Source organism: Mya arenaria, chromosome 6 (genome assembly GCF_026914265.1).
Source record: "Mya arenaria isolate MELC-2E11 chromosome 6, ASM2691426v1".
NCBI classification, from domain to species: Eukaryota; Metazoa; Mollusca; class Bivalvia; order Myida; family Myidae; genus Mya; species Mya arenaria.
In genome coordinates, this window is record NC_069127.1 from 47,548,482 (window position 1) to 47,565,567 (window position 17,086).

Here is a 17,086-nt window from a genome sequence, read left to right on the forward strand (position 1 = left end):
CCGTACGAACACTTCGTACGTGATTAAAGGACGAGCAAACAGACAAATACGAAATATAACATAACGTAGATGTGAGTACGGTTGGTGGAATTACCAGACAACAGAATAACCGAAAGACCGGAAAACACATTAATTTGCATAAGCATATAGAGTGTACGAGGCGGGGTGGTGTGGCTGGTTGAGTATTTGTTGGTTGATATGCTTTGCTATTCGAAAAATCAAAGGTCATATTTACTATTTATTAAAATTGATATAGAGACGGCACGGTTTGATCATTTAAACAGCTGTTCCTGTGTCACGTTGCACTTAAATGTTATGTTTCATTTTGACAGTGTTCAGCTATTCTTTGTAATAAGACTTGTACTGCGTTTACAGATTAAATAATCACACCCAAAAAGATAAACATACATGTCAGTACGTTTTTAATACGTTCGTTAATACTTCGATATCTTTGACTGAAAAACCCAGTAAGTAAAAGTAACAGTTTAGAGAGCGCATATTTTTGTATAATTGTGATATGACAAATTATGTATTTCATTTCAGGCAATGTTTTGAAAGAAAAGCCCATTCTTCCATACCGGATGTGTACGTGTTTCCAGTAATGTGTCCAGTGCTAGAAAAACCCGTCTTACACCCACCATGGAAGATGAGTCACGCAAAACAACGCGCCAGTTCTTATTTCGTTTATTGTATGGTTTATGAAAAATGTATTATGTCATTTGGATAAAGCACATTCAATTTTATAAGTATATGCAAAACTTTTAACTAAAATTGAAAATTAATAATCGTAAAAACGAGATTTTTAGAGGAACTATATTGACGTTAATAATGATATAAAACTATTTGCTCAAACTTTTTGGTTGTTCATGGCTTGGAATTACATTACCACAATTTCGCGAAAAAACTCCTATTCAAACACTGGTACAGAACTAACCATGGGCAGGGCCATACACATGTGCAATGCACACAATATTGAGTATAGACATACAAAACTGAAGTCATTGTCTGCGATTCCACCGGAAGTCTCAGTGCACGGTGTCATACAGAAGGGATCCAAGCGGAGGGAGTCCAAGGGAGCAAATCCGTAAGAAAACTGATTCAAGTGTAAAGGCCCTAGTTCGACCAAATCCGGAAGCCAATTTAGAAAGTGTACGAAGAGTAGTGATATTAACATTCTCGTAGTGAGTCATGTCCAACAAAAGACAGAAAAACATAATTTATATTTCAAAGGAACTATACATTTATTTGTATTGCGCACTAGTATATTTTGATATCGGTCATGGACAGGCTGAGAGGCAAAGCAGCGTTTGGTTCTGTACACACATTGCCAATTGAGAAATCCACTGTAGCGAAAGTGCATATAGAGTTATATAGGGAAATAGGGTTAAACAGTTGTCCCGAATTATAGTCTTTCAACATATCAACTTACTTCCTACATATATATGCTAGGTTAATTCTTGCCCTTTAAGATGATGTTTTGTTTTAATTTTATGATTTTTACGTCGAAGTTAGATTGAATAACAAAGGAGATAAAATTTGTGTTGCTGTTTAAAGTTATTTATAAACATCCGATCCCTTAGCTCCCAGCGGTTTACGATGCAGATTGTTTTCTCTTTCAACTGCACTTTTCAAAAAAAATGAATTTAAAAATATAATTATTTTGGTCCTATTGAAGATTTATTTAAAAATTATAGAAAATCGATGCGCATGAACTGTGTTCAACTGTACGATAAAGGTTTTATTGCCCCTCCCATGGTGTAATCTCATTCGGGTAGAAATAATCCATCGGCAAGGCTATGGCACTTTGGATATGGTAGGTGCAACGAAGTTTCTCATTTATAGTAATAAAATTATTTCATAACTATTCCGCTCCTTTTTCGATCTGAAAATAATTTGTGATTTATGCTTAACTGCATTTTTTCTTAATATCATTATTATTTACTTCAAATAATGATACAGTCGATGTTAGACTGTTAAAATGATTTTTACAGGTGTTATTGCTTATTAGATGTTCATAAGTTGAATAGTACCGAAGTATAGCGTTCATATAAAGTTTTGAATTGAAATTTGTATTATAAATTGTTAATGTTTCAAGTTTAATCGGCAGTATTGGCAATAAATATGGGCCAGGAAACGTAATAAATAAGGGATGGAACGATTATCATTTGCATATCTGCATCTAGTCAACATGCTCATTATATAGTAATGCATAAGTTCTTATTTTTAATGTTATACACTTTTGTCTAACATTTTTGCACCCAACCCATCATCGATTGTTTTCGGTTTGTCATATGGAAGAAATCCTCCTTCATGCATTCTTTTGTAAATAATGTTCTTACGTTGTATCAACATTCATGACATTTTATAACTTGTTGTCGTAAAAGACCGGTACTAAATGATAGCAACAGCAGATTATACTTCGTTTTATCTGTCCCTTTCCGAAATTTCTCACCCAATTTTGTTTCACACTGTTATGAGAAAAGGTGTATGTACAGGTACAAGATACAAGATACAAGAATCTTTATTTAAAGTCGAGTATGTGTTAACAAGAAACATTAACTCAATGAGCAATTTTCCGACATGAATAACGGACATACATAACATATCAAATAAAAATAAAAATGAGCTTGTGACCTGGAAATAAAAGTATACTAGTATATATATGTTAAAATAAACACATATTGGAGCATAAATACAAATAGGAACACTGGATTAGAGCATTGAGAATAGTGATAACATCAACAAGTTTTCCCGGCTGTACGGCCAGTCCACACGCGCACGGTTCCACTAGTTGATATACCACTGTAAAATGGTTAGTTGTTTCAAAAGTATAACATTAAGGGTAATCATATACATTGAAATAGCATAATTGTAAGTAGCAAAATATACAAGGGAATAAGAGCTTTGTACATCGATGTGTAGTTCGTAATTTTTTTTTATAATTAATCTAGCATGATAGGAAAAATCTTTAGAAAGTATTGCTTAGAGGAGGTATGATATGTATCATGTTATTTTGATATTACACCTATCACTGTAAAAGAATGTTTATTGAAAAATAAAGTCGTAACACCTAAACAAAATACTTGCCGAAAGAAAAACACAAGCAATTGTATGTGTTCGACAGATATGTTAAATGAATTTGAAACAATCATAATTAGATACTAGCCCATGCAATTTGATTTAATAAGTTTTTATTTTAGTCAAAAAAGTCCTCTGAAATCTTTTCTGGTACACATGTATTCGAATGCCATATTTTGTCCAGTGGATGTAAGCAATCCCACTGAAAACAAAACTCCTTTTCCGTTAAGACAAAGGATAAAATATATTCAGTGAAACATCTTATAGTTCTCAATTTCTCCTATTTTTTTAAAGCAAAAGGTATCATTTACACATTGAACATTTACAAAAGGGGCCTGTCCAGGTGCGGGTCAGCCTTCTAAATTCCAGGTAGTTTTGGGAGCACTTTATTTCCTTTGGGAGGCTGTTCCATACATACCTGACTGGTCTCAAAGCGGAAAGAGTTTTTACCATATTTAGTTTTTCTTACTGATGGAACTTCTCAGTTTTCGTATCTCAGATTAAAATTGTCTTAAAAGTTACAAGGTTTTGAACATATTCTGGTGAGATACAATACAGACATTTGTAAGTTTCAATAGCAATGTATCTTACCCTGCTCAAATGTAATGTTGGCAATTGAACTCTATGAAGAGTTTCGTAGGTTGAGGTGTAATCATTAAAAACAATTTTTAAAGCTCTGTATTGAGTCTTTTCCAATTTTTCTGTGTTGGTCTTGCTACAAAAATGCCCAACGACAGGACAGTAGTTGAAATTGGATCTTATAAAAGATTTTGTAATAAGCTTAGTAACTTGTATTAGCTTATGACTATTTGGAAATGATCCTTGGCTAATAATTTCATTGGCCATGTTTCGGATGGGAACCTGTAAAGTATCTTCCAGCAATGATGATTTTTGGAGGAATCAGATCTATACCAGTTTTTTTTTTTTGGGGGGGGGGGATTTAACAAGTCAATGCATTTTCCAATATCATTATCGGTGACCGGGATGAAGTGAAAGTCAGATGACAATTGGCAGCTTTTCTTTATTTTGTCAAGACTAGGGTGTTCATCTTTAACCTGAGTTCCAGATATTCCAATATTTTCGTCTATATAAATGTAAAATGAGTTCATTTTTTTGGCAACCAGATTTTGATCAGAAACCAAATTCCCTATGTTATTTTATAGTAGTTTTGGGTAATCTGATTTATTTTTAGGTTTCTGTGAGAGAAAATGTTTAATTGTCGGCCAGAAGTCCTTAGATTTGGGTCCTCCACTACACCGTTATTGGAACTAAACAGCTATAGATTCTCTTTTCACCTTGGTTTGGAGATTTCTGAACTTAGTGTTGATTAACCAGTTGGCCATGTTCTGATTTATGTTACTGTATAGGTGTTTCTTGCTTGACGAGCCTTGTAAATTAGTTTACGGTACCTAGAGATCATATAAGGTGGTGGATTCCTTTTTGGGGGTTTTCTGTTTTACTGGGGCATGCTCGTCAATAACTTGTTTCAATAGGTGTTCGTGAGCCCAATAAATATCGTCCATGTCATACCGATATGGAACGGTACATGAGAAAAATGTTCATTAAATGATGTGTTGTCAAAGTTCTTGTATGATCTGAAAGTGACCTTCTTTTTCATAAATGGCTCACATTGTTTTCTTAAACTGGTAGCTATATGAGGTTGTGACAGTCGCTTAGGCCGCAATTAAAGTTTACAGTTTTACACATGAAAGACTTTGCATTGGTGAGGATGACATCAATAAGTGTGGGCCTGCAAGTTTTAATAAAACATGTAGTTTCAGAGATAATATTTTCCAGACTGAAGTTATATTACAAAGGTTATGGAGAGGTTTACATTTTTCTCTTTTCAGTAAGTCATAATTCAAATCCCCTATGCAGATAATATGTTCAAAAGTTATTAACATCTTGTCCTCGATACAAGCAAAGAATATCCCATTTCCGCCTCTGGAGTTACAGCTCGTAGCACAGGCACTCAAGTTGATCATTTTCCAGGTCTCTGTGGCGTTTGAAGGGGAGATCAGCACGGGTGAACGCCATCAGTCCTCCACCATAGCAGTTGCGATCGATCTTGTCTTTCTAACTTATATCTGGTGCAGTGAAGAGGTTATTGTTGAAACTCTCATCCAGTTTATTTATTTATTTATTTTAGTTTTAGTTTATTACAGGTGTAATAAATGGCTTTAATCAAGTCAAAATCAAGTCAACCAACATTTCCCCTGCAAAACAGCTCTACTCAAAAAGAAAAACGTGTCAATTTTATGACCCTCATAAATTCTGTATTTCTTATATTCTCTTTTATTCCACTTTTCAGTGATTTAACATATAATATAAGTGACATGGCATACAATGTAGTTAATAATATAAATAATACATGTTCAAAAAGTACATTACTTATACATATTATATAGTTGTATGATTATTTACAAATGATTGGTTATAATGATTGAACCAACCTTTCAAATTTTGCATTCAATATGTACACGCATGCATACTGTATATTTACCCGTCATATAACTAAGAGCTTACCGAAAACGAAAAATAAGCATTCAGTGGCAGGTTTAAGATGTGTATGTTAGGGTACTTATGCAACAAAATGCAAGCAATATTTTATCACACTTATACACTATTATTTTTATTGTACAGACTGATAGTGTCGTGAACAAATTTGCATGCTTTTTTAAGAAACATCTTAAGTTTTCTCCGGGAGACTGAAAGCAGTGATGAAGTTTGGCTGGAAGAGTGAGCGCATTAGATATTCATTATCCGAATTTACGAGCAATGTATATATGTGCTGACCGCATAATGTTTTAGTTTCGTGTAGAAAAGTTTTTCTGAGGCTGCCAGTTTTTGAGCAGATGATAATGGTATGCATTATAATATCACTTGTTTCAGTTTTGCAGAGTTTACACGTGTATTCGAGTTGAAATTGTCTGTAAACTAAGGCCTTGTTTGCACTTATGGCGCGAATGATTTCCGTGCGTGACTGTGCATTCAACCAAAGAATGGATGGGGCAATAGACTCATGGACGCTTTGGAATCTCCTTTAACGCTACTATTGCAATGAGAGGAGAAATCGATAGAGATCGCAGTTAGCCTGATAATTCCCGGTTCATGACTTATGGCCTCGGGCTTCCTTTGATATGTGACAAAATGGAATAAAATTTATAAACATTACGTCTTAGTTTATGCAATTTGTTATAGGTTTAACTATCCATGCAATTTGTTAAAGGTGTAGAGTAAGATGCGATTCCAATAAAAATGCTCATGTTTTTTAAATAAAATATTGAGGACGGATATAGTATGAAATAACTTAAAATTGCACCTTTTAAATTATTTCATGTTTAGAGTTATGCCTGTTGTTCTTCCTATTATAACACAACTTTAACAGAATATATTTTATTTGTCAACTGGAACTTTGCAATGAATCTCTTAACTGTTTAAGAAATATGATGCTGATTATATTATTTATTTATTTTTATATTTGGTTATATGTTACTATCGTGTTATTTCTAAGCTTTATTAGAGCCTTTGCACAACAATTATTTATTCTATAACATTGCCTTAATAATAAACTACAATATTTTCATGCTGGATATGAATTTGAGAAAAGGTTTATGTACATAACTTAACGTTTGAACCGAACAGTAGCCGTGCACGTGTAATAAAACTGGCTAATCCGTGTAACAAACAGGCGCTAATCTCTGATCTTGGATTTTGCCAATTTTCCCTTCTTCCTGTGTGTACGTTACTATTTGTTTGCCACACACTGTGGTAACATGCAGTATTCCAATTTATGGATCCTGTGACACACCAAGGGCAAATAAACATAGTTGAAGAGGACAAGGTCATTTAGTGGACATATTGGTATATTTTGATAAACCCTCCCTCTCCAGCACCTATTTTAAAGTCCAGGCGTATAAATTCCATTGGTCCCAACCTAAGATCTATAGTAATAGTCCCGGCTTTTCCGAAAATAATGCCCGGGTCCAACTGCCCCAAAAATAGTGGAAGATGACCTCATTTAAATTATCAAAACTGTTGTCTGTTTCTTTTCTGCATTCGGAGCTCCTTGGCCTTCTGCGTAGATCTTTTGGAGGATCCACTAGCTTTAGTTAGTTATTATTTACATCCTTTGAAAATTATCAAAGGTGTTGTCGGAGTTCATTTAAACACTCTCACACTTGCACGGCTCTAAATAATGCGCCAAATAATTGTGAACAACTTAATGCCATAGACACGCTTTCCTTTCAAAAGTAGGCCGAAAAGGACTAGGCCGATTTGGACCAGGCCCAAGGTAATTGGGCCGATTTGACCCAACACCCATTGGCCATCAAAATGGCCGAGGAGTTACGGATGCAATGAAATGTGTTTCGATATTTAATTTCGTAAGAATTCAAACAGGTAATAGACGGTATTACCTTAAAATACATTTAGGGTACCAAAATAAACATTTTATGGCGGATAACCTAGGCCAAATAATTGTATGTTGACGGATTTTTTTTAGATTTTTGATATATGGAAAATCCTTCACGTACAAATTGTTTTGTATCAAAAGTGGGTAGTTGTTCCGATCAGGATTCCGGGTTAAAGCATATAGCGTCTATAAAATATCATAAAAACAAGAAATAGTACCAGATAATGTTATTTTATATTAGTTCCGTACACAAAACATAAATATCCAACTTATAATTATGAGTTTGACGGCTTTTCTTCATTTCATTCTGTCAAAACATAACGATATACACATGAAGGGCACCTGCAAGGCTTCAGGGCACAGTTTTAAATCGCTTGGAACATTTCGGCCATGGCCGAGTTGTTACGATTGTATAACGAGGTCTATCTCGAAGCTTTGTCGGAGGAGGCCGAGTTATTACGATTGTATAGAGTTGTTCCCCTTCGCATAATTGTTTTCTGTGTCAAGTCAACTTTCGTTTCATTGGAAAGGTAAACAACTTGTTTTAATGCATTAAATGCTTGTTTAGTGCAAAATAGCATTTCTCTTACATGGTAAAATACGAATATAACTCTTTATGATCAATTTCAACCATAAAATACTTCACTTAAAACAATTTCAATATTTTTAAAACACCCCTGTTTTTTGCACATTCCTGTTTAGACGTTAGGGATTGGAAGAATCCCGTATAACTCGTCTAATATTTTAGACTAGCGGATAACCATGGGTTGATATTAGTCATTCTAAAATGCCGTGCAGGCTTTTTTTTAATGATGGTTAGCCTGGATACCATAGACACGCTTTCCTTTCAAAACTAGGCCAAAAAGGACAGTAGGCCGATTTGGACCAGGCCGAAACGATAATTGGGCCGAGTTGACCCAACTACCCCATGGCCATAAAAATGGCCGAGGAGTTCCGATGCCAGGCTAACCATCATTAAAAAAAAAAGCCTGGACAGCATTTTAGAATGACTAGGGTTGATATCAATTATGTAAACATGTTATCCGAAAGTCTGGTTTTATTGCAAGATGTAAGGTCAAAGACCACTAAATATAACCTGTTGCCCAATATTAGTCAAAATAATTGTACGTTGACAGATTTTATTACGATTTTTGATATGGCAAAAGAATCCCGTATAACACAGTCATCGTCCTAACTGGGTTGCCCAAAGCCTGGGACAAGTAAATACTGTTTCAGGCAATTCAAAGTTCCCAGGTGGTTGCCCTAACGGGCAAGTGCACTTAGCCGAAATTTAGATCCCCGTTTTCATAATTTTTTCAGCAACAATTCACAAATCCTGATTGAATGTTATTATTATATTGAAAATTGGGTTTCGTACATTTACGCATTATTTGGTTATTTTTGGCAAGTAAAACTGTTTTTGGGCAAGTGGTTTTCCTCAATTACTTGCCCGAAAGGACAAGTGCTGAATTTTTTTTAAGGCAAAGACTGATTACACATATATTATTTTAGACTACAAAAGTGGAAGTTATTCCAATCAGGATTCGGGGTTAAATCATACTGCATCAGTAAAAAAAAATTGACCAGATAAATGTTATTTTATAAATACAGTACATTCCACTCCACACTTTCTGTTTTCCTCGACGGATTTTGGTCATCGCGGACACGACATCCAATTGATCATAATCCTCTTTCCTCGGCGTTTTTACTCGTTCACCCACCGAGGCTAATCAGTGGACCGCATAATTACAATCGCCGCGTTACTCGGAGGAAAACCGATAAGAATCTCCCACTGTATCTTTTTGTTTAATTTTGTTTAATTTATTTGATAATTTTTGCTACACCCGTAATTGTTCATAAAAATAATTTATTTCGCATACCTAATTTTCGGACACCCAAAGGACAGAAAGCCGGGCGGGCAGGCGGACATTCACAATTCTGCCTTGAAGTTCTCATTTATGTAATAAAATCAAGAGTTTTTATCCAATGGTTATCAAACGTGGTAAGAATATTTGTCGGCATGTTATCTTGGATATATATTAATATGGGTCATCTCGGTCAAAAACTACGTCCCTAGGTCAAATCTTTAGAAGAAATATTTTGTGGTAATAAATTCAACATTTTTTATCAAATCTTGATGAAACATGGTCAGAATGCTTGTCTGTATTTAACTATTATATCTTGCATATTTTTAAAAATGGGTCAGTCTGGGTCAAAATCTAGGTCACTAGGTCAGATCTTAGGAAAAATATTTCCACGTCATAAATTCAACATTTTTTTTCATATCTTGATGAAACTTGGTCAGAATATTTGTCTGCATAATATCTTGCTTATTTTTTATATTGGTCATCCCGGGTCAAATTCTAGGTCACTAGGTCAAATCTTAGGAGAAAGAATTCCACGGCCATAATTTTTTATTATTTTTTTCAAATCTTTATAAAACTTGGTCAGAATATTTGTCTACATGTTGTCTTAAACATCTGTGAATATGGGTCACCTCAGATTAAAAACTAGGTCACTAGGTCAAATCTTAGAAAATATTTTCCCGATGTCATAAAAAATATTCTATATGCTTACCAAACCTATCAATATCAGTCAACAACTAAATTCAATTGCTATTTTATAAGCACACATTACAATCATGAATTTCATAAAATTATCTACCCATATTTTTCAAAATTTTTAATTTTAATTTACTGTAAAATATTTGTGTACATGAAATCTTAGATGAAATATTGTGTCATCTAGGGTCAAGTTTCTGTTGATCAGGTTATTTGTATGCACAATATCTCTAATAAGTATAAATATGGGTCTTTTTGGTTAAAAATACTAGGTCACTAGCTCAAATCCTAGGTTTGCAAAATTGCATCGTCAGATAAAAATTCCGGCTTTAATGCGGCGTTGCCGCATTGGCGTCTTGTTAATTTTAACATTAATATACATTGATTGATTGATTGATACACTATTAAAATATAAAACCATAGCATCACTGTGTTTGTTTATCATTGGTACCTCATACTCTTACTTGTTGAGAACTTAATTGGATTGGAGTAATGAAGGTGTTGAGAACGGTGTAAAAGTAAATATTTTTCCTTTTATTTCTGAAATTGTGATATATATCATTTGTATTATTTCTGCTTCAAGATAAAAGTTTAATTGCATTGTTAATTATAATGTTATACAAGTTTGAAGGTAACTCTTGTTCAGGGGTTTAAAAATCACCGATTTATCTGTGAAGAAATTGTGGTAATACCTTCCCTGTCTTAAAATGAATATGATTTAGCTTTCAATTAAAATATTTTATGAAAGTAACTGTGTACAAAATATTTAAACCATTATTTCTTAGTTAATAAATGGAGGAAATGGAAAACTGCATAAAACATCAATTTTTGAACTTAGATATAAAAATCTGAAATCTAATATTTTGTCAGCAGTCTTACCGGTATATAACTGGTTTACATGAATTTTGCATAAATTGCCTCGTTCCAAGACAAAAAAAGTGATAACTTGACAATGCCTGAACCCATGACCATCAAACTTGACATTTAGGTTTTTAGCTCTACTGGCCAAAGGCCAGAAGAGCTTATGCGATTCCAATGTGTACGTAGTATGTGCATCCGTGAGTCTGTAAACAATTACTTGTGAACACGATACAGTCTTCAGTTTTGACTGTATCTCGCTGAAACTTGTACAGTATCTAGATATCCATTAGAGCTCAGTTCCTTTCGAAAACCAGCCAGATCTGCCCATGCATGCCTAGATTATGGCCCTTGATAGTATAAAAAAATGCTATTGTGTAAACAATTGCTTGTGAACACGATACAGTCTTCAGTTTTGATTTTATCTCGATGAAACTTGTACAGTATCTAGATATCCATTAGAGCTAGGTTCCTTTCGAAAACCAGCCAGATCTGCCCATACATGCCTAGATTATGGCCCTTGATAGTATAAAAAAATTCTATTGTGTAAACACTAGCTTGTGAACAAGATACAGTCTTCAGTTTTGATTGTATCTCGATAAAACTTGTACAGTATTTAGATATCCGTTAGAGCTCGGTTCCTTTCGAAAACCAGCCAGATCTGCCCATGCATGCCTAGATTATGGCCCTTGATAGTATAAAAAAATGCTATTGTGTAAACACTAGCATGTGAACACGGTACAGTCTTCAGTTTGATTGTATCTCGATGAAACTTGTACAGTATTTAGATATCCATTAGAGCTCGGTTCCTTTCGTAAACCAGCCAGATCTGACTATGCATGCCTAGATTATGGCCCTTGATAGTATAAAAAAATGCAATTGTGTAAACAATTGGTTGTGAACATGATACAGTCTTCATTTTTGATTGTATCTCGATGAAACTTGTACAGTATTTAGATATCAAGTAGAGCTAGGTTCTTTTCGAAAACCAGCCAGATCTGCCCATGCATGCCTAGATTATGGCCCTTAATAGTATAAAAAAATGCTATTGTGTAAACACTAGCTTGTGAACACGATACAATCTTCATTTTTGATTTTATCTCGATGAAACTTGTACAGTATTTAGATATCCATTAGAGCTCGGTTCCTTTCGAAAACCAGCCAGATCCGACCATGCATGCCTAGATTACGGTCCTTGATAGTACAAAAAAAATGCTATTGTGTAAACACTAGCATGTGAACACGATACAGTCTTCAGTTTTGATTGTATCTCGATGAAACTTGTACAGTATTTAGATATCCATTAGAGATCGGTTCCCTTCGAAAACCAGCCAGATCCGCCCATGCATGCCTAGATTATGGCCCTTGATAGTATTAAAAAAATGCTATGGTGTAAACACTAGCTTGTGAACACGATACAGTCTTCAGTTTTGATTGTATCTCGATGAAACTCGTACTTGGTTACTTTTGAAAACCAGCCAGATCTGCCCATGCATGCCTAGATTATGGGCCTTGAAAGTATTAAAAAATAAGTTCGTCTGTAAACAATTGCTTGTGAACATGATACAGTCTTCAATTTTGATTGGATCTCGATGAAACTTGTACAGTATTTAGATATCCATTAGAACTTGGTTACTTTTGAAAACCAGCCAGATCTGCCCATGCATGCCTGGATTATGGGTCTTGAAAGTATAAAAATGCTATTTTAAGCTAAGTCTATTTAATATCATTGTTTAGTTAATAAGTGAATAAAATGTGAACAAAAGTGAGTGAAATGACTATATATATTTGTTCGCTCTTCGCTCGCTCCTCTTTTTTGCCAAATGCAAAACAAATATTTTTATTATTATTTCGCTCGCTCGCCACATTATTATTTGGAAAAAATCTGGTGAACAAGTTATCAATTTGGCGGGCCTAACCATAAATTTATAAAACAATTTTATTGTACCATATTTTGACACATACTTTTAAACATATTGTATGTTATTGATCATGTCTCCTTTAGAATAATGTACACAAACGAGTTGTTTATAAATAAATACAAACAATACGATATTTACTTTGAAAATGCCTTCAAATTGCACCCCCTGTTTTACTGTATGCTACATTTGAATAATCCGACACAAATCCCCCCCTAAAATTGGCCAAGTTTACTTTTTATTTCAATAAAGGGGAAAAAAGTAATGAAATACGCTCAAAATGCACCATTTTGGACCATAAATTGATAACATATTCATGGGGGAGTTCCCATTGATTTGTATGATTTGACTGATATATATGCATTAGATACCTAAATAATTATTATTTTGCATGCCGGAAATGTTTCATTTTCTATGTTTTTGTTTAAATTATGTATAACTCATGGACTGTAACCTTATAGTGTATAAGAAAATATTTGTGTATCTATCTATTTTTTATATGTGTGTAATGATAAACAAACATTTTATTTAACTATCATTATACTTGACAAAATGAGAACAGAATAGGGTATGGCATACTGGTTTTAATACTAGTAATAGCCATGAATGGCCATTACAAGATTATGGTAGAAGTTGATGTATTTTCATGGCATTTAAGCATCCTACTATCAATGTTTATTTATTTTCAGAATGAGGCAAGCATGGCTGGACTTCTCAACACTGTATTCGCATTTCTGCACTATTACTTTGACTACTCCAAAGGGATTTGGCCCCTGTCATGGTTGGGAAGGTTGAGAGTTCTGCCTATCACAGATGAAGGCATGTCAAATGTGGTTGACATTATTCATCGCATGTATCCACATGGTGGTGAGCCTGCCTTTCCAACAGAACAGTTGTGTGCTGAAATTAGCAAACTTAACTTCCGAGGGAACATTCTTAGTATCAAAGATGACATGTATGGTTTAAACCTACTTCAGCATTCTATTATTGTCAATAATATCAACCTTGTAGAACTTGTTGCAAGCAAAACTTCTAGCTTCTTTGAAATAGGATGCAATGCCCCAATTCATATGGCAGCCGCACTAGGACATAGGGACATTATACAGTGTTTAGTTAAGAAAAGACCATTTGATTTGTACAAGAAAGCTGGCATATGTTACCCTGACCTGCATGAACCAGTCTCCAACTACAGGAAAATGGGGTTCATGTTCAAAGATGTATATCGGTGTGAAGAAGAGAAGATGCTGCCAATAGAATGGGCCATTGTTGGAGACTATCTTGAATGTGTTAAATGGATTTTCGAGCGAATGGAAATCATGGGAGGTAGAAGGTTTAGTCTTTCCAAATGTTTACACTTCTCTGCTCAAAGGGGTGCAGCTTTATGTCTGGAATTTTTCATTAAGCAAAGTCCCAAGGATGTAGATCATGTTAGCAAGAGTGGCGATGTTCCATTACTTGAAGCAGTGGTTTGGGGAAGGAAATGTGCAAGAGTATTGATTGAAAATGGTGCTGATGTCAACAAAGTAGCTAGAAATGGAGATACCGCTCTTCACCGTCTGTATAGAAACGATATTGATGGCATATTTGCAATTTACGATACCACAAAATATCTACTAACTACCGGTATTGAACAGCTTGTCAACACCATTAACCATCGTGGCGAAACAGCTTTACATCTTTTGGTAACCCATGTGTCATATATTGGCGGAAACTATTATCACCCTGAAAAGCGCAGTTTGCCCCGCTGGCAGATACAACCTGACTATCAGGAGCAGGTTATCCAAACCCTGAAGCTACTGCTTAGTTTTAATGCAGACCCACACATATACGACGCCTTGCATCTCCAACCACTCAACAAGTTGCTGCATGTAACAAGAAAGGCAAGTTCACGCAATGATACTTTTGAATGTGTTCAGGGGTGCATCAATTCCAAATACATTTACCGAAATGACTTCGGCACTCTTGCCAAAGCAATAAGTGTTCTCATTGAAAATGGTGCTGGGGTCAATACTCAGTGTTCTGTTGGACATACTCCTTTGATTTTACTGGTTCAGACACTTATCAACACGGATGTTGTTTACCTTGTTCAAGCTAGTGATGATATCATAGAAGCTGTGGTATTACTGCTGAAAAATGAGGCTAGGTGCAATTTCATTTCTGAAGATCAGAAAACATGTTGCTCGCTATTGGCCGAGTTAGCAAAAAAAATATTGCTGAACGGATCTGAATGGAGACACTTTGTTCAGCCAGACTCAAATCTAGGAAAGCTTTATCAACACCAATATGCTGAGCTAGTCAATAAAATGCTGATTACATTTCTAGAGCATGGACTCAATCCAAACTACACAACAACCAAGAAAAGCCCCCATCTCTGTGGTGGAAGTGGAAATGGTTTGATTGAATTTGTTCGTATCACAATCCTCGCCCGAAACAGCGACGATTTTGAGATGGTATTTATGTGGCTTCGAACACTGCTACAGTGGGGGGCAGACCCAGATATTGAGCCATATCCGTCAGATCCAATCATCTGCCATTCGCAAAGCTCCATCTTCCTGAAGAAACAAGGTACACAGGCTGTCAGCCAATACATCCATGAGAGCAGAGAACTACACACAATTTTCGAGAATGGCTATGCAGAAAAGCTGTTGCTCCTGTTCTATAATTCAATGGACCACAAAGTGTTATATGAAAGTCTAATGACTGCATGTTTTATGGCTCGTGTTCATCCACCAGGTGCCACCGGTCAGAAATTTATTGCAATTCTAAATGAGATGGCAGAGCAGCCACGAACCCTCCAACAGATGGCACGAGTTGCCATCTACAAGGCTGTGGGCCGCAGGTTGCAACCTAGTGTGCCCCAGTTGCCTTTGCCCAATGTGATGAAGAAATATCTGCTCGATATAGAATAAGTTCTTCCTTTGATAAGAAATAATTGTATCATGGCAAGAGTAAAATTTGTTGTTGTTTTTTAATTTTGGTAACATGGTGCATTTCTGTTTTACTCCAGTTAAATCTGACTTTGACATGAATTAAATGAAAAAAGCAAATTATTTTATTTCTTTGCCCTGACTTTAGAATCAAAAGTATTTAGAATATACAAAATATTAAACAGCATGTTTTTTCTAAAACAGTCATGTTCAAGTTCATTTCAGAGGCATTTCTAGGAAATTTAATTTGAATATGTCTGTGTGAAAATGATTCATTTTCAAAAAGTTCATTGTTTCGTCTTGAAAATAGCATGCATATTACGCCTTGTGTGAGATTTAAATTGCTAAAAATTATCAGTAAAAAACAACAAGAAGAACAGAAAAACAGGGACAATGAGAAATGGCCTCTTTCAGTATTATTACATGTATGCCTGTTTCAACTTGCCATTTTTATTAGAACACCGAAATTTACAAATCTCATATGTTCAAAAGGTTTTGTCAATAAAAGATAACGCTATTTACTTAAGATATTTTCAAATTTTCTTTAATGAAATTATTGACAAAGTGTTTAGAAAGATCACACTTAATTATAGAGAATGCTGCTTATTTTTACAGAGTTTAGTTAGTTGTGTCTGGGCTGCAACTATGTCATGCAAGGGTGGATTTTAAAATTACTTTGCACATGTGTTCGGTACATGAAGACGTTGTGAAGCGTGCACTTTAACATACCTCAAAGTTGAACTTTGTCATGCGAGGGGGGGATTTTAAGGTCCATTGGCACATGTATAATTGGTACATCAAGGTAATGTGTCACGTGCAAGACCCTATTAAATTTCAAGTCACACTTCGAGATTCTTGTTTATGCATTTAGATTAATACGCAGAGTATCCCTGACCGGGCTTAAATGTTTGTCATGCACATTGGGACTTTAATCTATATTGGCACATGTGATCGGCACATACAGGTGGTATGTGGCGTGCAAGACCCACAACCATACCTCAAAGTTAAGGACCCACTTATAATTTAATATATATATTGGTATACTGCATTTAAGCAATTAGAAAGAGTAAAGATGGTTGTGTTTGGGCTGTAATTTTGGAATCATGAATGGAGGCATTATAAAATGAATTGGCACATGTTTGCTGCAGAAGAGTTCAAGACACGAAGTTTAAATTTATATTAAATCAAAATGGATTGCTGAATATTAGCACGTAGAGTATCTGTGTACGGCCTTACAAATAAATGTCATGCTCGGGAAAGATTTCATAATTAATTGGCACACATGTTCGGTACAAAAAGGTGAAAAACTACATGCCTACAAAATTAAAG

General features: G+C 35.0%; 1 protein-coding gene across 4 annotated transcripts; it reads left to right on the forward strand.

Annotated features, from left to right (window-relative positions):
• The first annotated feature begins 7,153 nt into the window (after positions 1-7,153).
• LOC128236484 (uncharacterized) lies at positions 7,154-16,560 on the forward strand. Of its 4 annotated transcripts, none has more exons than XM_052951362.1 (2): positions 7,154-7,189; positions 13,520-16,560. In XM_052951362.1, the coding sequence occupies exon 2, from the start codon at positions 13,532-13,534 to the stop codon at positions 15,737-15,739; it is 2,208 nt and encodes a 735-aa protein (XP_052807322.1). In that variant the 5' UTR covers positions 7,154-7,189; positions 13,520-13,531; the 3' UTR covers positions 15,740-16,560. The 4 variants fall into 4 exon arrangements, with proteins under 4 accessions (XP_052807322.1, XP_052807320.1, XP_052807321.1 ...); XM_052951360.1 differs by having other exon boundaries at positions 7,159-7,479; XM_052951361.1 differs by having other exon boundaries at positions 7,159-7,372.
• Positions 16,561-17,086: the final 526 nt, after the last annotated feature.

Excerpts from the sequence above, each read along its gene's own strand:
- LOC128236484 (XM_052951362.1), top strand. The coding sequence starts at position 13,532 with ATGGCTGGACTTCTCAACACTGTATTCGCATTTCTGCACTATTACTTT.